Source organism: Triplophysa rosa, linkage group LG25 (assembly GCF_024868665.1).
Source record: "Triplophysa rosa linkage group LG25, Trosa_1v2, whole genome shotgun sequence".
In the NCBI taxonomy this organism is placed as follows: Eukaryota; Metazoa; Chordata; class Actinopteri; order Cypriniformes; family Nemacheilidae; genus Triplophysa; species Triplophysa rosa.
This window is the reverse complement of record NC_079914.1, coordinates 1,780,844-1,803,810: the sequence shown is the minus strand read 5'-3', so window position 1 is coordinate 1,803,810 and position 22,967 is coordinate 1,780,844. Positions and strand designations below refer to the sequence as shown.

Here is a 22,967-nt window from a genome sequence, read left to right as displayed (position 1 = left end):
CCAGTTAACAGTTATAGTTGATAGTCTGAAAATTAAAGCTAAAAAATCAATAAAACTAGTAATCTAGTACGTCTTTTTCTACAATTCATTTAACGACGTACATTATTTGTTGCTAAAAGGCGGGGGTGGCTGCTAGACTAATTTTACATGGAGGTATAGGATATCTGTCCTCCCTTATTCAAATTAATATCACAATATTTCAAAGAATGTGTAATTAAGTAAAGTAATCTGCACCGAATTCAGTTTTTTATGTGAAATTTAAATATGGATAAATGCCAAAATACAGAGCGGGAAAACGTGGTGTGGAACGTAACGCGCCTTCATTAATTTTCCTGTTCGTGTTCAGGTTCTTTGCGCCAAAACTAGTCAGTCTAATCACCATACAGGCAAATCAGCGTTGACACGTGAGTAACGTACAGTAACAACTAGATGGACAAATGTAATGTAATTCAATGTAAAACTGTGTAAATGGTACGGCAGGATTTTCATAAACCTCCGGTGTCCGAGCTGGACGCTTAACGTGAACTGAAAAGTTATTTAGCAGCTGAGCCGAGTCCGACGACAAAGATGTAAGCGATCGCTCCCATTGCTAAAAAACTTTGATCATAGTACTTATGATATTATTCCGGTGTCATTGACATGAATAAACAAATTTGCGTTTAAAAACACCGTTAGAGTAGCTTTGTGTGCAAGTGAAACACGCTTTTGGCAAATGGTAGCATAACGTTACTGAAGTGGTTAAGTAAAACAGCTCGTGTGATTTCACATACTTCATCTGCTTGTATTTTCACATATAAGATCATAAATCGTTTTAATAACTCCAGGTTGGTAGTCCACGATTTTTCTGTATAATTAAATTTTGTGCCTCTTCAGACTCGTCTGTCTTCACAAAAAACACTGCGTGCACTCTATGGACTGTTATTTGTAACTGCAGTTGCGGCATTACGCCACAAAGGAGGCGCTGTTTTGTTATAAGCGCCGTGAGGCGATGTGAATTTGCATTACAAGAGCTATTATTAGCTGTATTTCACGGCTGTAAATATTTTATCAATTTTTCAAAGGTTCTTAAAACTAACGCGGGGTACATCATTGTAATGTTTTACGCAGTGCAGTTGGTTGGTTAAATCCGCGTTATACTGTACACAGCGAGTTCACCAGGAACGCACATTGTGATCAGAACCACTAGCAAACGAATGACTAATTTGAACCCATTTGTTTAAACAATTGCAACTATTTAGTCAGGAGATCAGTGAATCATTAAAACTCAGTGAACCTCAAGATAATGCAGGACGTGAATGAGCTATTATGGGCTGAGAAGTTAATTGAAAAGTATAAAAATATTATATTTTAAACACCACTTTTCTGTTTTTAAAACCTACATGTGCGTGTTTGTACAAGATCAGGATGGCACCACCCTAGTCCAAACCATTATAGCCTATCTGTCCTTTTTTAAGGGTTTATCTTCAATTTGCAAGGTAAGAGCTACTTTTCAGTTGTTTTGTGAATACGGGCCCTGTTATTCAGCTTTTATTAACGATTTTAACATTAAAACCTAACTTTCAGTGGAATTAAAATTCTCTGCTCTGATTTTTCAAATACATGTCAATAAAAATATATCAAGAGATTTAGTGAGAAACTATTACTCTAGTCCTGATCTTTATTGTGTGCTCTGGTTATGAAATGTTGATTGACTTTATTTTTCTTTTCTTCATAGAAACAGTCAGTGTGGGGCATTTACCCTTAACCAATGAAATGGAGCTGCAAGTTTTGCTGTTACACGCCAACTAATCAACGTATACTCATAAAGCACTACAAGTTGAAGCACTGCCATCACGCAAGTAACTGTCCACTTCCCTGCATATTTAAGGACTGTGTGTGTTCATTTAGAACTGAGTTTGGTCTAAGAAAACATTTGACTAGGGACCATAAACAATCTGTCCGGCTCTGTGCTGCAGCGTTTACATTGAAGTGTGATCTTTGTGCTTTCTCAGAGAGCTGTGGCATTACTCAATATTTCACACATTTAAAGACTCATCTCCGAAATCGAGAGTGTGTGAGATGTCCTTTTCAAAACTGCAGCTTTCAGTCTAGAGTATATAGTTCATTTCATGCTCATAAGAGTAAAAAACATCAGCAGTGTGGAGTAACAAATCTTCGTACAGACATTTATCAAGCTTGCACTCCAGGTTTTCCAGACTTTGGAAATACTGCTTTGGAAGAAGATTCAACAAATTTGGATGATCTTGATATCCCAGCATCTCCATTATCTTTACTGTGTGATGAAAATGTCCAAGACTTGCTACATCACAAACTAGCATCATTCTTTCTTCGGTTGCAAACAGTTCTTCATGTTTCCAAAGCAGCGACCCAGGAAATTGTAAATGAACTTGCCAGCATTTTCTCGGTTGCAGAAGAGTTTGCTCCAAAAATAATTGAAGATGTTTTGAACAAGCACAAATGTGCAGTAAGTGATACAGTTATCAGTGCCATTAAAGAGATAATTGTGAAAGCGAATCCATTGAGTTCTCTGACAAAGAGTGGACATTTTGGCACAGAATATAAAAGGACAATTTTTTACAAGGAACACTTTAAGGTGGTTGAGCCTGTTGAATATGTTCTAGATGTGTCGTCTTCAAGAAAGTTTGTTTATATTCCTATTTTGCAAATATTGTCAGAGCTGTTAAACCGTAATGATGTTCTAGATAAACTTTTGCAGACAGAAGACAGGGAAATTTTTCCAGATTGTGCCCAGTTTAAGTCATACAAGGACGGCCTTTATTGTAAAGAGAATCAGTTGCTTTCTTCAGACAATCTTAGTATAGCTTTGGGATTGTACATAGATGATTTTGAAGTATGTAATACATTAGGAACATCTAGAAAAAAACATAAGATCTGTGCGGTTTATTGGGTGCTTTTAAATTTACCAATTCAGTATAGATCATCTGTGCAATCAATATATCTGGCTTGCCTTTCCTACAGCAGTGATGTGAAAAAATATGGGTACAGTGCAATTCTTGAGCCATTGCTAAAAGACATAGAAGTACTAGAAAAACAAGGAATATATGTTCAAAAACTGGGAGACAATATTCAAGGTACTGTACTTTATGTGTCTGCTGACAATTTGGGTGCGCACTCACTTGGTGGTTTTCAGGAAAACTTCAATGTGGATAAATTTTGTAGATTTTGTTCAGAATGTACAGTATATTTTTTAGTTTGTTTTTACAGATTAAGAATTGTTTGCATTTCTACTAAGAGAAAAGTTTTGTATTTCCAAAGTTGTGTATGTATTTGTTTTCTAGTTTTCATGCATGAAATGAGTGAGTAACTGAAGTAGATATGTCATTTTGTGTATGTAACACTTTAAATGTGACACTTTATGTTTTCAGCTATGTTTACAAAGTTATTTTATAGTTAAGGTTTTTTCATGTGAATGTTCACAAATGTTAACCATTTTTAAATGTTAAAAATGTAACTATTTAAGAAGTTTTGTCCTTGACATTTATTAATATGTAAGGGACAATAAAATCATTTAAATGGAAAATATCTGTTATTTATTTGGTTGAAAGTGCTATTGCAAGTTGAGAAAATATGCCAGATTAAGTTCAAAGAACATACATTTTAGTATAGATAACTTGAAAATGTAAGTTAACGTGTTTCAAATAAACTTTGCAAGTCCAGGCAACTTGAAATAAGTTGTTGGATCAAATAGTTTAATTATGTCAACTAAACGTTTTAAGTTGAAAATACTTAATATTTTAAGTAAATTAAACTTGACTCATTAAGTGCAAAAAGATAACTAGAAAATTTAAGTTGAGTAAACAAATTTTTTTTTACAGTGTGAAGTTCCAGAACTTAAAGATATGACTTATGAGGAGAGCAACTCTAAATTAACGTCATACTTGATCATTGCATTAGTTTCCGTGTCCACCTTTTTCCTAACATTTATTACACTGATTCTGTCCCTAAAAGTTTGTCGCAGGCGAAAGCCCAGACTGTTGTTTGATGGAGCAGTGGCAGTGCCCAGTGCCTATCTGCCTCCTAACTATGCAGATGTGGATGGAACAGGAACTCTCCGCAGCACATACAATTACGACGCGTATCTTACTACGGGATCCCGCACCAGTGACTTCAAGTTCGTTAGATCGTATAATGACAACACACTTCCAGCTGAGGGCACTCTAAAACAGGAAAACTATAGACACTTTGAACCGAGCATGATAACACTAGACGGGACAGAGGACGACGACGAGGTAAGAGATAATTCACTCACGTGGACTCTTTACTACAATAATTCATGTAACCTTGTTTCAATATACAGTATTTAGAAAAAGTACCACCAGTTAAAATATTATGACATCTTGCAATGAAATGAGCAATCAAAGAGAACCTCACTTATTACAATATAAATAGTCACAGTTTACAAGCCTGAACAGCTGTGTATCATAGGTATAACTTACCTGTTTGGGCTGATTTTTATTGCAGAGAATCTAAAAACACTTAGTAGTGAAACTTATTTAAATAAACGGAGGTCTTTTTTTGCAAAATATTTAAATGAACGGAGATTTTTCTTTTGCAAAATATTTAAACAAATGGGGATTTTTCAGTTGTAAAATATTTGTTCTCATAATTTATTGCAAGTCGTACACATTTTGCGTACAGTTTTGGAAAATATAAAGAGGTTAACTTAATGATTTTTTAATTATTTTCTTTAGGCAGTTTGTTAAGGAACTATACGCCTTTATCAGGCATTCTCATAATATCCATTGCTCTTCTAAGCCGTTTGTAAAGTAGCGTATTTGTTTTCGGTCACTTTCAGAGGTTAAATGAATTTTTATAACAAATGTAAAATTACATCTCACTTATAAAAAATAATTATTAATTGGTTGAAGAACTGAATAATAACGCTTATATTTTATTTAAAAAGTTGATTTTGTAAAAGTAGTTCAAAGCTATGTTTTCGTCCACTAATTTAAGCGAAGTCAATTGGTTTCAGCACCATAAACGCGGAAAGTGCCTGTGCAGACTTTTTTACTTTAGGCTTTTGAAGACGTGATATTTTCAATCGCTTTCCAAAATCATTCACTTTAAAGTATATGACGTTTAAAAATGCATTTGAATATACAGTAATAATACTTTCTGTGGCTAGCTTGCTTTATTCCTCTCGGTTTTTCGTAAAATACACGAATATTGCGATATAAAGAACATACTCAGAGTGTCGCTATTCACCAACAGTGCAGAGTAATGCGTCTCCCCTCCTACATTTAATATATGCAACAGCAGCTCTATCTGTTATGAAAGCAGCACAAAATGGAGTAGTCGTCCGTCGACGATAGGAATTTCTTTTTTACAGTAGCCTAAGCGTTAAGAGTACACGTTGGATAAATAAACTTATCAACATTAACACTCCAAATATGGAAAACGGATTCTCAGTTCCTTTTTGTGCATCTTTAGTTCTCCTTGTGTTTCCTACGAACATATTTTGTGCAGATCTGAACTACAATGTTCCAGAAGAAATGAAGCGCCAATATGTGATCGGAAATGTGGCCAAAGATCTCGGGATTAATGTAAAACAACTGTCCGATCGAAAGGCTCGAATAGACACCGAGGATAACAGCAAACGGTATTGTGATATTAATCTAAATTCTGGCAATTTAATCGTGGCAGAGACAATAGACCGGGAGGAGCTTTGCGGTTCACGATTTTCCTGCATTCTCAGTTATGAGCTTGTACTAGAAAATCCTCTTGAAGTGCATCGCATTTTACTACAAATTCAGGATATAAATGACAACGCACCTCGTTTTCCAAATGAGCGCATTAACTTTGAAATCACAGAATCAGCAGTTAAGGGTCAGCGATTCCGTTTGCTTGAGGCACATGACTCCGACACTGGACATAATGCAGTGAAGAGCTACTCACTACAGAAAAATGAACATTTTGCTTTAAGTGTACGTGAGACTGCAGATGGAGGAAAATATGCTGAGCTTGTACTGGAAAAGGAACTGGATCGTGAACAACAGAAGGATATTGACATGATACTCATAGCAACTGATGGTGGTACACCACAGAGATCTGGTACTGCTGTCATACACATTACTGTTCTAGATGCAAATGATAATGTGCCAGTATTCAGTCAGTCTGTTTATAAGGTTACTCTGCCTGAAAATACACCACCGGGTACATCAGTAATCACAGTGAGTGCGACAGATGCCGATGAAGGTCCAAACGGTGAAGTATNTGTAAACAAATGACAATGAGTGAATACAACATGTAAGGGATAATGTACAGGCAGCTGGTTGTTATCGCAGAAATAAGCCCTGACAGTGTGATCAGGACCCGATGCGAAGCGGAGGGTCTTGTATCACACTGAAGGGGCTTATTTCTGTGATAACAGCTGGCTGCTTGTACATTATCCCGCTTATTACACGGCTACTTGCCACATGAGAAATAAACTGGACATGAAATGTGAATTTGAAATATTTTATTAGCTCATTTTTACCGAATGCAGACCTTCCGCAAGGAAAAGCCGTTTAGTTTCGGTTTTAAAGTAAGAAAGACGTTCAAACTTCACGAACAGGCAAATTGGTTTAATCATTCGTAAATATAATATCATAGGCCTATATGTTATTAAAATACATATTTATAACTCATTTTTGTGTAATATTAAACTGCCCCTCTCAAAATGATTTGCAGCGTCCAGGTTACAGGGTGTTAATAGTTTTGAGCGGTTGTTATTAGAAAAGAACAATCCTTGGAATGTCGCGACTGGCCAATCAGAATCAAGCATTCAAATGAGCCGTGTAATAAACTACAATAACGTTTATCAATTTAGAACTGCTTTTCCCACCCAAATACATAAGAAAAAAACTATTTCAGATGAACATTTGCGCATGATTACTCTTTATTTTGAAAAATTCTAATAATGTTAACAGTGAAATAACAAACTTTACAATGTCACTGCATGTAGACGTTCATAAGACAAGTTGTAATCTAGAAGTACTTCCAAAAAAAGTCCATATGTCTCCAACAATGGACTTGTGGTCGGTGCGCTGACATATAGCGCTAGTCGCTCACAGTGACCCGAGTTCGATTCCCGTCTTGCATGGTCCTTTGCCAGTCCCGCTCCCCTCTCTTCACCCAGCACTTTCTTGTCAGCTCTCTACTGTACTATCTAAAGTCATAAAAAGCACATACGCATATCTTTTAAAAAAAGTCCTTATTACTCCTGCATTAAAATGTTTTGGCGACTTCCAAAAAATGCTCTGCATGCTTTCAAAAGGCTCTCAGGAAACGTTGATGTCATATGCCAATCGGTGTGGGCAGCACCAGATGAAGTCAGACATGCCAGGCTCTGACCTGTCTCTCTCCCTTGCACATATTAATAAAATGCAAATGACACAATGACAAAACTTTAGAAGATCAAATCCATGTTTCACATGGTGCATTCGGAGAATATTTTTACCTGAATTAGTTGTTATTCTAAAAACACTTACTTTCTGAGGTGTTTTGAGCGACTAATTTGATGGATTCAGTGAGTCTTGCGAGTTCAGTATTTGACAGGTCAGTTAATTCAATCGTTCATTTAAATGAATAGTTTCAAATGCGTCATTGTCACAAATTGGACATTATCAGACGTTTAGTACGCATTGTGTTTGTATTAATCACAGACATCGCAAAAGAAAGAAGTTAACACGGAAACCGCTTCATCATTGGATAGGTTTGATTTTCATTTACTTAGTGTAGTTTGTCACCTGCGTCATGTGCTTGTCAGAGAAGAAAATTTTGCCTGTATTTTTACACAACTCACTCAACAGTAATTCAGGTAAAAATATTCTCTGAATGTGCCACGTGCAACATGGATTCTGTTTTCAAACCTTTTGTTATCGTGTCAGTTGCTTTTCGTTAATATGCGAGGGAGAGAGACAGAGACTGGCATATTTGAGCAAAGAGCCAGTGCACTCTCTCTATCTGGGTGTGACTTTATTCTGTGTTGCGCAGACCGATCAGCATATGACATCACTCACTAGGGTGCTGCCGCGGTGCCTGTACATTATATGCCAATAGGTCTGCGCAACACAGAATAAAGTCACACTCAGTTAGAGAGAGTGCACTGGCTCTCGGCTCGCTCTTTCACATGACGTGACTATGGCGCCAAATCATGCATGTCCTCGCGCAGTGATGTCATTAACTTGCAATCAATTTGTGAGATCCGCAAATTTAGTAAGTATCGATCGAGTCATAAAATGTTATTTTCAGCCAATTCTGATCAGCGACCGATCTAATAGAGCATCCCTTTTTATTCTCTATGCATAAGATTCATAAAGATAAATGTTGTCTTTAAGCATAATACACATAATCAGTCTTAGAAAAACAAACCATCTAACTCACCTATTCGTGTGTATTGTGTCTTGTACTAATTTTGTGTATTGCTAGTCATCGCCATTGTAATTTTTATAATAGCTAACATAAAATAAATACTGCAAATACATAATGGGCATATATAGACAATCAAATCTATTGAAACTTACCGATATAAACCTGGACAAAGTCCATGCAAAAACATCCCCTCTTGTGTTGGATGGATGGTGCTGCTATCTGCCAACTCGTCACCACTCATCCTCACCTCCTTCAAAACACTATCAACACCAAAACAACTCTTCTGCAGATTTCATCAAAAATATATTAATTTGTGCTCTGAAAATGAACAAAGGTAAAAAACAACTAAAACTGGCCTCAGGCCAGTAAAGCAACTTCTTACATTATCTGTATCAGTAAAGTCTTTTTTTTGGGGGGGAGGCATCAAATCAACGGAAGAGGATTGCAGTACTGCAGGGACTGCCATGGATCATGCGCGAGAATCCTTCACAATTCGTCAAGATCTGTGAGGTATGTGGAAAAATAATGCATGTTGGAGGCAATTGAGAAGTTGGATGTGGATGGAGTATACTACCGGTCAAAAGTTTAGGATCACTTATTCTTTATTTCAATTTTTTTCTCTAAATTTTAGAATAATGGAAAACCCATCAAAACCATTGAACAACACTGTTGGTACTATGGTATTTATGTTGTGGCTTAAAGCATTCAAAATAAATGACTTCTGTTATATTTTAGCATCTTCAACGTAGTCACCCTTTGACTAAAATTTGCTAAATCGTACACTTGGCATTTATCATTCAGCTTCTTCGGGTCTCAACTTGGTAAGCTTTTTAAACCATATTGAAGGAAATTCCTTTTTTGTTGGACTCTAATTGACAGTTTTCGTTTTATTAATTTTTTTAACATTTTTGTAAAGTCTGAAGTTTTTTAATCTGAAAGTTTTACATAATTGATATTGCATATAGGAATTTATAGTCTGTTTAATTTTTGACTTGTGTTTCTCTCTGTGCGTGTGTCTGTGTGCGCACGTGCTTGTCTGTGCGCGTGCTTGTCTGTGTGTGTCTGCGCGTCCGTGTGTGTCTGTGTGTTAGTACGTGTGCATATTGTGTGTGTGTGTGGAGCGTTTGTATGTGGGTATGTCTGTCTTCTGTGCTTTCACCTGTTTTTACAGGTATAACTTTAATTGTTTTGCTTATAGTCAATATGTCTCATGTACAGCTGCTTTGTAACAATGAAAATTGTAAAAAGCACTATATAAATAAAGTTGAGTTGAGTAAATGTTGACATTTCTGTACATCCCCATGAAAAACAATTATTAATTATTGAGAACTATTCTGATGGTGCATTCGATGCATTGCTGCCACACACATTCCTGTTTTAACAACATATCTCATTATTACAAAATAATTAAGTGGAATAAATAATGTGTGGCAACAATGCATCAGCGTAGTTATTCGAGCACCACTTGTCATGAAAGTACATGTTGGCTTTAAAATAAGGTATGATTTGTTGAAGGTAAATAAGATTTGGTGTACTCATGTTGTGTTCAAGTCTTTGATGTTTAGTGATGTATGTGTGAAAGCACATTTTGAAGTTTGTCATTTTCTTAAATACAGCACACAGATTCTGAAGAAGAGATGACCAGGGGCATGACTCTTGGAATCCTCACAGTGGTGGCAGATGTTACAGACCCCATTCCATGCAGCTCTAGTGATGTGGCCCTTGTAATCGAGGAAGCAGTTGTTCTGCGAGGACTTGGTGACATACCAAATGCGTATGTGAACATGATGGGATTGCTGTATGCTCTCAACATAAACTACCCAAAAAACCTCAGATACACCTTTGAGGTGATTCAGAGGCTGCTGATGAACATCAGTGCTGATACTTGTAGTTCAAGAGTGCACTCGCTTAAAAATACATTGTTGAATTAAAGATGTTGAGGTAAGGTGTTATGCATTTATTCCAAGAATCTGTTTAAATTTTACTTGGAAAAGTTTTTAAGCTTTCATTTGTTTTAAAGTTATTTCGTAATTATAGTGGTTTCATTAATGTGAAAAATCTTATTGTTAGATCCTTAATCTCATATTGCTCCAAAATTTAAAGGCCCTTCATTTATCTTTGAAACATACTTTTTTCATGTATTGTTTTATTTGACAGATTTCTTATTTGTTTTATTTGAGAAATTGTTTTGTTATTTTTCAGTATTTTCTATATTCTTTATAATGTACAGTATATTTTTTAGTTTGTTTTTACAGATTAAGAATTGTTTGCATTTCTACTAAGAGAAAAGTTTTGTATTTCCAAAGTTGTGTGTGTATTTGTTTTCTAGTTTTCATGCATGAAATGAGTGAGTAACTGAAGTAGATGTGTAATTTTGTGTATGTAACGCTTTAAATGTGACACTTTATGTTTTCAGCTATGTTTACAAAGCTATTTTATAGTTAAGGTTTTTTCATGTGAATGTTCACAAATGTTAACCATTTTTAAATGTTAAAAATGTAAGTTTTGTTTTTGTCCTTGACATTTATTAATAATATGTAAGGGACAATAAAATCATTTAAATGGAAAATATCTGTTATTTATTTGGTTGAATGTGCTATTGCAAGTTGAGAAAATATGCCAGATTAAGTTCAAAGAACATACATTTTAGTATAGATAACTTGAAAATGTAAGTTAACGTGTTTCAAATAAACTTTGCAAGTCCAGGCAACTTGAAATAAGTTGTTGGATCAAATAGTTTAATTATGTCAACTAAACGTTTTAAGTTGAAAATACTTAATATTTTAAGTAAATTAAACTTAACTTATTAAGTGCAAAAAGATAACTAGAAATTTTAAGTTGAGTAAACAAATTTTTTTTTACAGTGTGGCACGAAAGAGACCTCAACACAGATGCGCTGTCTGACAGAGATTCACCAACGCAGCCTTTAGCCCGTTACTGCACACACCAGACTGGACCTCGCGTTGCGTTTTTCCGCGTCCCACAGTTTAGAAGCTGTCTATCTTCATTGAACATGTCAAAGCAACTTTTTCAAATGGCGCTTAAGTGGTTTAAAAGCCTGTACACGAATAAGAGCGTGATTACATAATGTAATGCTAGACAAAGGATGTCAAAACAAACGGATGCTGCGTTAATTGCATTAAATATTTTTCACGCGTTAATTTGAAATAATTAATCGCATGCGTTAACGTGTTACCGTTGACAGCCCTACTTGAAAGTCTTGTCATTGTAGGTGTAGTTGTATGTAAACAGAAGAATGTTCTTTACCGCATGCTGCCATGCATGTCATCCATCTCCATATATTCCTTCTTTTTTGTTTCGCTCTTCTGATCCTGTCATGTTTTTTTACAGTGAATATTTTCTCTCTGCCAATATTATTGTTGTCTGGTATGTAGCAACATAACCCAGCACCCAAAATACTGTGAAAACACTCCAACGCAGCTTCCATTCTTTGCGTAAAATGACTGAAAAGGTGCACAGAAACCTTGAAAAAATGAGATACGATCCCGCCAAATCTTGTTCAAAATTTCAAATCGCAGAGATGCCGATTCGCACTGGACTAATATTATCACAGGACCTCGGTGTTCGTCAAAATATGATAGGTAATATGTGGGGGAATTTTTACTTGACAAATTACAGACATGGCCGTTTCGCATGGGATTAAGATCACAGACAATCTCTGCGATTATTACAAATGACCAGAACCTGAGAGGTCCCCAGATAATACTAATCCTGTGCGAATAGGACTTTAGTTTCACTTACCACGTGCAGTTCATGTCCGGCATCTTTTAGCGCTGGGACCATGCAATCTATCAGTTTCAAATGATCTCCAAATCCAGCGTTGTAGCCACCATTTATTTAACATCCATCACCTTAATGCCGTGAACAAACAGACACACCTAAACTTCACTATCGCAAACTTCAGCATCGTAAAGAAGTCAGAATGCATCACAGCATAATGACTTAAATTTTACAATATTAAGGCCTAAAGGCCAAATAGTAAACAATGTCAACAGTCTTAATTACAACCAAAAACATTTTCATGTTATTTCAGTCATACACATCTCCACTAAAGCAATAAGCCCCAAGAAGCAGAAACGGATTGCCTAAAACCCCCTAAGCTGTTATAAGATGCACTGTAACCTACTGCTTCGTGGAGCTTATTGCTTTTATAAAACGGTTATGCGTAGCAAGGTTTCATATAATAAAGTAAATAAAATTATATTTACGCTATGCGGTCAGCCGTTATAAATCGGGGTATTTTATAACGGTTTAGAACTCGGCTCAGTCAATCAGAATCAAGGACCAGAACTGACCATTTTATAAAAAGTAATTTTACATGTCTCACCTTCTGTGGATTAAACATTTAGATACAACAATTAGCATTTCTGCTTAACTTGAACAATAAATATTTTTGTTCCAAAAATCCCCATTTACAAATTTCAGAAAATGTTGATATTGTACATTTAGAATACATTCAGGGTCTCTATCTTTTTCACGCATGAAAGATATTTGTTCCTCATATAATTTTTGCTGTAAGAAATGCAAAAACTTTGAAGCGCAATGTAATGTACATGTGATGGTTTGTACTTAATCCACTTCTAGTAGTCAAAGTTTCTACTCGTATCCATACTGCGTCTGACTTCTTGTAAACAAGACTTACACTTGTAGTCCAAGAATTGGCATTTTATTGATTACAAAGTCATTCACAGGAATTCCAGCAGCATGTACAACAACTTATTTGTTGATTTACTCCAGACTTAAATTGCCAGAATTAAAGATAACGGTCAAAAACTTGTATTGCTCCGCACTCGGGTTTTCTTCAAAAAAAACGTTAAGTACAACGAACAAAAAACAAATCACGAGCCCCCGGAACAAGCCACAACTGCGCACGCTCAGGGTAACCATAGCAAAAACGTGCAGGAGAACAATAAAGCCCAACAAAAACTTCAACATTTAAGAGCACAAGAAAAATAAAAATAATAATAACATAATAAATTAAATATGGCTCCGACACGCAATATCTCAAAACTACTCAGAATGCAGATAGAACCTTATCATCCAAGGCGACGTTTTACCTATACAGAGAGGGTTCGGTGATATTCAAAAAATGCATACAACTTGGGTCAACACAAACAACTGAGAAGGCTACATAAGGCAACATTCTTAAAGAAAATGCAGATTTGACAATCCCTTAGAAAAACCAATGTCAAATAATGTATTTATTTTATTAATGGGTGGTACCTAGAACCAGCATGCTCACATAAAGGACTTATAATGTAACAACAAGAATAGCGAGAACCAGCTAGAAGGCAAGTTGACAGTGTGAAGCGTTGCACATCACAATATTATCAGAGCTGACATGCCATCTCTTCTGCACCTGCTTAGCCCAGCTGTTCCACCAGCACCCAGACAGATGTAATAGGCAAGACCACAATCACAGCAGCTGAACCAACTAAACATTACTGCTAAAGAGGATGGACTGGGGTTGGTGAAGTAGAATTTTTGGACGTTTATAGAAACATAAAAAAACATACATTTACCATTTGTTGGTGTGAGTGCTAATATAATTATTGATATAGTTATCTTTATAGTTTGTGTTCTTTGTGTTTACAAGCCTTAACCTGTCTAACCGTCCCAAAATTCTACTTCACCAACCACATTCCATCCTCTTTAACATTGTCAATCTTTAGTTGGGTCAATTTGTATCATTCAGAAGCATCAATAAAATCTGAAAGTGATCACAAAATATATCGTTCTTCTTTTTCATTATTGTTTATAGTCAAGGCATGGAAATAAGGGGACATGGGGTGAGTCTAAGGGGTGACGCAGTCGCGATGCACACGTTTTTCTAGGCACATTTTTTTAAGAGAATGACCCACAACCATTTACAATAAACGCTGCAATATTTCATGAAAAAAAGGCATTGTCAATTTTAATTTCACTGGGACTTTAAGGGGGGATGGAGTTCCACCTTAAAATGTAGATTTCCATCTTTTATCCATGAAATGGCCTCAATACGCTATGCACATTTCCTACATAAATAGAATGCATCTATGGTTAAAAAAATATAAAAAAATGATTTATCCCCAATAAAAAACTCTCTGCTATTTCCACCACTGGTTGTAGTTGTATTGTGGGCTCTCAAATTTAGAAAGATTTGTTTAAATGTACATGCTGACAGAAAAGTGAGAAAAACCATTTACCATAGATGAGAAAAATGCTTGAATGCACTATCCTGTAAATTGCTTTAAAAAAAAAAAGTCTGCCAGTTGCATAAATATAAGCTTTAAGTTATAAAAATTCAGTCATGAACTAACTGCTTTAGCTGTCTTTTAGGGAAAGTAGAATATTTTGTCTGAAGACTTCGACAGGATGGGTAAAATGGCATGTTTGTGTCACCCCTTACGCTCATACGCACTGAGAATGAGACAAAACACAATCTCTCAGGCTTTTCTCCATTACATGCTTGGAGTGCCTTGTTTCAGGTGCAACACTTTGTTAAAACAGGTGCTTAATTAGAAATCACATTCCCAAATAATGAAAGGCAGCCGGAGAGAATCATTGTAAGCTGGTAGAATAAGAAGGCTTGATCCAGCCTTTGTGTTCCGATTTAGAGAGATTAAGATTTTTTCCTCTTTGTTTGACATAAAGGGACGGAAATTTACACGTATCCAAACTGTCTTGCCTGAATGCTGCTTTCTTTAAGTGTGTGTAAGTGAGGTTTAAGTTATGCAGTATTATGAGATTAGGCAGTCAGTGGGAAGGGCAGAAGATATTGATGTTTCATGTATGACAAAGGAGGTCTGATATTTGAGGAGGTCATAATAAGAGAGGGACACAAATAACGCCTGTGGTGATGAATCTCTTTCCCATGGCTAATGAAACCTTGAGAAACAGATACAGATTCAACACATTCAGGAAAACTTAAGCATTGAATAAAATTTCAACAAAAATAAACATAAATGATAACCAAAATATAAACACAAATTTAAACATGTACTGGCTGTACTTGTCACATTAGTACAAACATTGTCACATAATGAAATTACTTAATTAAATAAATACAATCTAACTGCACAACTATTTGAAAATATTGACAATAACAATGTCGGTTGTCAATAGTTTTAATAGCATAAAACAGGAATTAGACAAATACAACAAACGTTATTTACATAGTGCCAGTACAAATCAATTATGTTTATTTAGTTTAGTACAATTACATAGTCTGCATGTAAAGAAAATAAGTTGAGAGATAAAGAATTGTTGCATTAGCTTGTTTTAGTAATACTATAGGAATAAATCAATTGACAACACTGAACTGTAACACTATTGCACAGAATATGAGTTCAACTCATCACTCAAAAAACACAATGCAAAAAAAATGAGATTTAGTATAATTTCATTAAACCAACTATAAAAATTATGAGGTGGAACAAGGTTTTTAGGGGAATTAACTTGCATTTTTGGTTGCCTATGTAATTTCTATTGGTGGAGTTTGCTTTGTGTAGAAGTAGATATAATATTTTCACAGCCAAGGTCAGTAAGCAATTCGAAGCAATTTTCTGTAGTAATCAACGTAATGGCAAAAATTCTGTCGCCAGAGCTTAACCCGAGACATTCCTTTTAACACAAGCAAATATGTGTTGGGGAAAAATTGAATCCTGTCCGTTTGCCTTGATGTTCTTACATAACTTTTGCCGTGTCTTTTCTGAAGCCCCGGCAGCCGTTCTTATTAACCCAGGAATCCAGAAAGCATCCAAGGGCTCCACAACTCCAGATAACTCCAATCCCTCAGGATCGAGAAGTCAGGCTACATATTAACGGCTTGGCCTCAACACACTGTTCATTTTCATTTATTATTATTATTTGTACATCCAGCCTGACTGTGAATTTTAATGTGCAGGGAAAAGCCAACCTTTTCCAGCCCGGTTCTGGCCGAGTGCGCGGCCTGATTAAAATGCAGTGAAGCTCCTGCTCCGGCAAGCTGAAACAGACATTCTGATAAAATTCGAGGGACCAAATATTCATGAAGGTGGGGCTTTGCAAAGGGCTTAGGAAAGGCCATTTCATCAGCAGGCTAGCATGGGTGTTTTAGAGAGGGGATGCTAAATCCTGTTATTTACATTTATTCATTTGGCTGACTCTAAAAGCCACTTAAAGTGGTAACTAAAAAGGATTGTTTACCCAAAAATGCTGTCATAATTTATTCACTCTCATGTAATTCCAAACCTGAATATTGCTCATTGCATTTTGAGAACTGTCTCACTGGTTTTGTGTTCATATACAATGAAAGTCGATGGGTACTGCTAGTGTTTGGTTACCAAGATTTTTCAAAATATATTATTTTGTTTTCTGCAGAAAAGAGAAAGTCATACAGGTTGGAATGACAAGAGGGTGAGCGAATAATGAAAGAATTTTCTTTTTTTTTAATGCATAACTATAACCTTGGTGTTGACTGAATTTTTTAAAAGTTTTATTTACTTTCTTATGGTATTGTCTTAAGTAAAATATCCCTAGCTCAGCATTGTCACTTTGTAAGTGTCTACCAGAAGCATATATATTGTCAGGAATACATTGAATTCCATGTACATGTAATTCAATGTACAGTACATAGCACAATGGGCTAAAAACAGAATCTAGACTTTTCTTCTTCTTAGAAATTCACTCGTGTTGCCAAAGTGTGGCCTTTAAAAATATTTTATTAATTTCTAAGGCCTTTCCGTTTGAGATTTGCCCTGCTCGAGATTTCAGCAAGACAAAAACAATGAAAAATGGACATTGTACAGCTATTAGGAGGTGTGAATGTTTCCCATTCAACAAGAGATCCTTCTATAGGATCTCACACCTGGGGTGATGCACCGCCTGCGCTGCATTGTTCTTAAAAGTTCATCTTGAATTGCTCTGCCAGTCTGAATTCTGAAATTGTGAAAAAGTAATAAACTAGATTGACTGCAGACTTCATATTGATCTGACTCCAGAGTGCTTTGATGATTTGTAATATTGCCACTACCAGCGCAGCCGTAACACCCGGATCAGTGGCAAGGCAAATTATGATACGGTACAAATCAATTTTTCTGAAATTAAGCTACCTGTTATCTGGGGGTCCAAATACGGCAAGAGTGTGTGGGGGTGGAGGGAGGGAACTATTAAAGTCTTTGTACCATCCAGCAGGCAGAATGAAACTACAATTTCTATCGCACGCGTCCAAAAATCAATTTGTGCAGTGACACAAAACCTCAAATTTGATACTGGAGTAGATTCTGTTTTGTTTTAACAGCGAGTAGAGTTCTATTTGTAATTCAGAGATAACAAAGCGTGCCTCATTTAGTATAATCACAGATGAGCAAACGTGTGCTCTGTGACATGGAAGACAGAATCCTTGTTTGCTAAGATAAAAAGGCAAAGTATAGACCCTTAAAGTCTTCTGTTATGCTGTACATTTTGGACTCTTTTAAAGTTTTGACATTATGACAAGTTCTGTAATGGATTCAATTATTTTAATTGAGACAAATCAGCTAATAAATTTCATAAAGTGATATTATAAAAGACTAAAGAAATAGAAAAAGTACACAGACGAACATAATTACTAATCAATATTCAAGAAAAAGAACAAGATGCCGTTTATTCACTCTCATGTCTTTTCAAACTTCTATGACTTTGTTCTGCAGAACACTTTTTTTAAGAACATTGGTTACCAAACACCACTGGCACCCATTTACTTCCATTGAAAACCACTGAGACATTTCTCAAAATACCTTTTGTGTTTTTGAACAATATGAGGATGCATGATGACAGAATTTTTCTTTCAAGTGAACTATTCCTATAAGATGTATACTGTATGTGATATGTACATAAAACATTCTTCATAACAGAAATAACCCATAAGTATTGTTAGCCATTCTGATGAAATGCTGGTATTGCCCATGACAAAATATATACGCAAAAGAAAGCAAGAAAGGCAACAGGGGGCAAAAGGGGGAGGGTTTGATAGATTGTAACCAAAAGCAGTACTAAGAGGATACGACATGCCAGAGCGAAGGACAGTTCTTAAACTTCACGGAGAAAAGAACAAAAGGAAATTTCCGTTTGAAGGCATACAAGAGTGTGAGATTGGTCGATGGTCCGCTAGGACCTTGATTCATGCTTCAGGAATAAAGTCAAAAGCAGAAAATCCTCTAATTGTGACAAAGCATCCAAATGCGTTGTTTTGAAAGTCAAGGTGTGCGATGTATGATATAAGCATAAAGGATTAGCGTTCCCTCGCTGAACTCCATCACACAAATTTAAATGACTTTTACACAAATCTTGTTTTAGCTTTTTTGCCAGTATTGTGACTGAGAACAAAAGAGTAAATTTAGCACATCATTGGCTTTAAAAAAACACATAGACATTTGTAATTCACATGTTCATACAGCTCCAATCATACAAGGCTTTCAGCACTGAATGCATTTTTTGTCTCATTTACATTAGTTGCTCCGTTGACTGAAAAAAGAGCACCCCCAGAGGAAAATCTTATTGCTCAAAAATTGCTCTTTTCATTTTCTCAGTTGTCTTCCTTTTAAGTATCAACTGAAATGTTTGTCTATGTTATATATACAGTAGGTTAACATACATACTGTATAAACTGATATAAGCCCTCATATTTGTCAACTACATTCCCACCAACTACCAATCCAAACCATTCCCAATGAATGTAATCAAAGACCAATTCCTCATTTTTTCCTCTCACAATACTCTTATAAAACGTATAAATTTCATGTATAAAATATTTTATATGTTTTGTTCAATCAGATGTGAATGTTCAACAAATTCTCACTCCTGACTCATCACATATTGACGACATCGCCTTTTAACGTGCAGGGTACCCCTTTAGCATAATTTTTCAACGTGCAGGGTAATCAGTTGCTTTCCATGAGAAACCATTGGAGTCAACACGCAGACACGATGGGCACGCACATTTTACTGTCATTATGAAGTTATATATTGGGGTGTAATTGTGCAATGATGACATGTGTTGGGTTATGATTTCAGTTTAACAGCCAGGATAATTGTGTTTACGTGACGCTATTCAGGCAGTTTGAGCTAAAACGTAACAGTTTATTTATTATATAATATAAAACACAAGATATAAGCAGTCGCAGTGTCTTTCAAAAAATACAAATAAGTGTACCAACGCCAAACCATTGATAAGTATGAGGAACAGACAGAGGTGGACGAAGTACACAACTTCCTTACTTGAGTGAAAGTACAGATACTACTGGTCAAATATTACTCCACTACAAGTAAAAGTTGTAAAGACAGATTCTTACTTGAGTAAAAGTACAGAAGTACGTGCTTTTAAAAGTACTCAAGTATTAAAAGTAAATTTCCTTTATGTCAGTTGTGCATTGTTTTATTGTCGTATACCTTATGCCTCTGAAGCACCCTACTGAATACACCGAGTAGCTCACAGAATCAGTGGTATTAAAGGAGTAGTTCACTTCAAAATTTGCCCCCATTGACTTTCCATAGTCATTTTTATTCCTACTATGGAAAGTCAATGGGGCAAATTTTGCAGTGAGCAACTCCTTTAAGAGCTTTATATGTTTAGCACACATATGTTTAGTTTAGATATAATCCTGTATGATCATTTAGCCTATTATCCTCATTAGCCCCCTAGGCCTATATGTATTTATGAGCAGTGTTCTTTTATTTTGTATATTCCCTTTACCAGTTTTAGCAGCAATTTACCAGTAAGTAGTAAGGTTCTTGTAAATAGTAAAGTGTAGAAGCCATGTGTTTGTTGGACTTATCACCATTTTTTAACTACAAACATAAACTATAGCTAGTATAATAATGAATATAATGAAACTATGGTATGTTTAGTTGCTGTGGTTTTACTAAAGATTATTAATTGGAGTATGGTTCCTATATTTAGAAAATGGTAAATTTGTGGATACTGTGGTTTTAATGCAAATACCATCCCTGCTGAAAAAAAACAATGAATTTTTTAATTAGAATGAGATTTTTAAATTAAATTCCTCTTTGTAGTGTGTTTTGGGTTTTATTCCAATAGGATTTACCATCCCAGCAATAGAATCCATCACATACAAGTAGACAACAAGTATCCATAGTACAATTCCCATTATAACCATTAAATCCATTACATTTTATGTTGTATTTTGGGCAGGGTTCTATTGTTTTTATTTCAACAGGAATACTTCAACTATAGTTACTTCAGTAAAAACATCATTCATTTTCCAAATCGCTTTAAATGATATAGCAGCAGATCAGAAGTTAACACGCACGTGTAGCTCAAGGTGTATGTGATGCTTATTTACCGTTTAGCCGTTATGCCGATCATTTTCATGACAATGTTTCTACGATCTTTGACTGATCGTAACCCACAGATGATTACACCACACTTTAACATGTGCCTTTTTCGTCTTTTAATGTTCTATTTGCCTTTTCAGAGCGCTATCAACGATGTAGCAGCGCCTACGTTTACATTAGTTTAGCGGGGAAGATCCCAGAGTTGCCAGATTTGCGTTAAAAAAATCTGCCAAATGGCCATTCAAAGCTTGCCGGAAAACCGCGAGCTTAGAAAAACTGAAATACTTGGCAACAGTAAAAGGTCCTGGCAGATCGCAAGCCAGATAAATTGTGCACACAGGAAACCCGCTGCATAGAAACCATTTTCTACTTTTGGACCTTTTTATAAATGTAGTGAAGTAAAAAGTATGATATTTGTCTTTCAAATGTAGTCAAGTTAAAGTACAAGTACTCAGAAAAAATAATACTCAAGTAAAGTACAGATACTCAAAAAGTGTACTTAAGTACAGTACTCAGGCAAATTTACTTCGTTACTGTCCACCTCTGGGAACAGATGCGAAAGCTATCACCTTCTGCTGTACATCTCAGGTCGAGTGAACACAGACGTTCAAAAACTGCCGTCAAGAAGAAAGCATCACGTGATCTGCTTTGTGCAGTAGCGGAGTTTGCCGTATAAAGTTATCATACAGCTTCGGTTCTGCAACGCGTGTGTATCAGTGGCGGAGCCAGAGGGGGTGCCACTCCAAAATTTGCTACTTATGTTGATTGACATCTGATTTCACCTCTCGTTGAGCAAACCTTTTATTTTGACGTTCAGCAGCAGCGCTTGCACATGACGTCACTGCACACGAAAGTCAAGCGAGACACTTCTTGGCAGAAAGAATGCAGCAGCGTCTACCGCTATCTGTACTCTGTTTAGAACGAGAAAAAGTTGTTGTGTGAATGATTGTACAGCGCAAAATCTGAGAATTATTTTTAAAGACTGACGAAAGATAGAAAAGAAGCAAATGGATAGCTGCAATTTGCTGAAAAAAATGGAATATTGAAATGTGGATGCTCGCTAGTCTTTTCATGTCAGACTCAGCCAGGTAAGTTTTTTTTGTTGAACCATACCATAAAAGTGGTATCTTCCTACTTTCTAATGTTACACCTAAATTTAATGTTTTCCCAGCGTTTTCTTACCTTAGATAAATGTAAACACAGTGTTGGGAAAGATCCCATATTTCTTTCAACTTTCTTAGCAGATGTACTCAATACAAACTTATTAACAATAACGTTACACGAGAAGGAAGCATCGTATTTTAAATAAGTTTCACTCTTTAGCCTTGGGTTTAGGATTCCTAAACAACTTTTCATTGTGTAAGTTAATGTTAGGCTCCATTAACAAATAAGTAATTAGAGAAGAGACATCGGTTCCCAACATAACCCTTACATTGTTTAGATCAGGGTCAGAAATTAACAGAGGCTTTGGAAAGTCACAATCGAAATAAGATTAGGTGAAAATGAACGAATGTCCATGACAGCATTACATTTTGCTCAGCTACAGCTTTGAGCATTACAGCCAATCACATTCATCGTATGAATATACTGGCCAATCAGAGGCGTTTAGATGATTCGCCGGTGAAGAAGTGTTGTGTTGAAGTGTGCTACGCTCACAAAGTTTATCATAAACAACTGCGGACAGATACGACATAAAAAAGAGATTCATCATGTAGAGTATTCAGACTCTTTCATGTATAACCTGAAGCCTTTGAGTGTTTTAGTGGTGTTGAATGTTCTTTGATTGTTTCTACGTCTCCTGTTTGAATAATTAACCGTTTTGATTTTCATGTTCCTTAGAGAATCATTGTGCACTTTGATAAAAGCACAAAAACAGCAATAAATCATTCATAAACGCTTCTCAGCTTGTTTTGTAGCGTGCAAAACATTTGGATGTATTCTAATATCTGAAAGTAATAATCAAAACAAGATTACAACATCGAGTGCAATAATCAGCATCAATGTGTCACGACCCAGGTCAGGTCGGGGTAATTGTCTGCACGGCAACGGTCTTATTTTTGTCGAGCACGTGGAAGCTGTCTACTGACGGCTGACCACGTGCTCAGAGTCTGCATCACTGTTCCCGCCTTCGTGTGTCTCCCTTAGGGCTTTCCTTGCACTGGTGTTTTTCCACTCAGCTCTCACACCCCTGTTCTCACTTCCCTCATTAAGCCGCTTGTTCCCGCAATTGTCCCACACCTGTTGACTATTCCAGCCCATCTAGGTTTCCTTTATAATCC

At 36.0% G+C, this 22,967-nt stretch overlaps 2 protein-coding genes across 2 annotated transcripts; both read left to right on the top strand.

Moving 5' to 3' along the window:
* The first annotated feature begins 54 nt into the window (after window positions 1–54).
* LOC130548896 (uncharacterized) lies at window positions 55–3,380 on the top strand. Its single transcript, XM_057325945.1, has 2 exons — window positions 55–1,475; window positions 1,715–3,380. The coding sequence occupies exon 2, from the start codon at window positions 1,748–1,750 to the stop codon at window positions 3,323–3,325; it is 1,578 nt and encodes a 525-aa protein (XP_057181928.1). The 5' UTR covers window positions 55–1,475; window positions 1,715–1,747; the 3' UTR covers window positions 3,326–3,380.
* Window positions 3,381–5,041: 1,661 nt separating this feature from the next.
* Window positions 5,042–6,248, top strand: LOC130549217 (protocadherin gamma-B1-like). Its single transcript, XM_057326436.1, has one exon. The coding sequence runs from the start codon at window positions 5,412–5,414 to the stop codon at window positions 6,246–6,248; it is 837 nt and encodes a 278-aa protein (XP_057182419.1). The 5' UTR covers window positions 5,042–5,411.
* The last annotated feature ends 16,719 nt before the right edge of the window (window positions 6,249–22,967 follow it).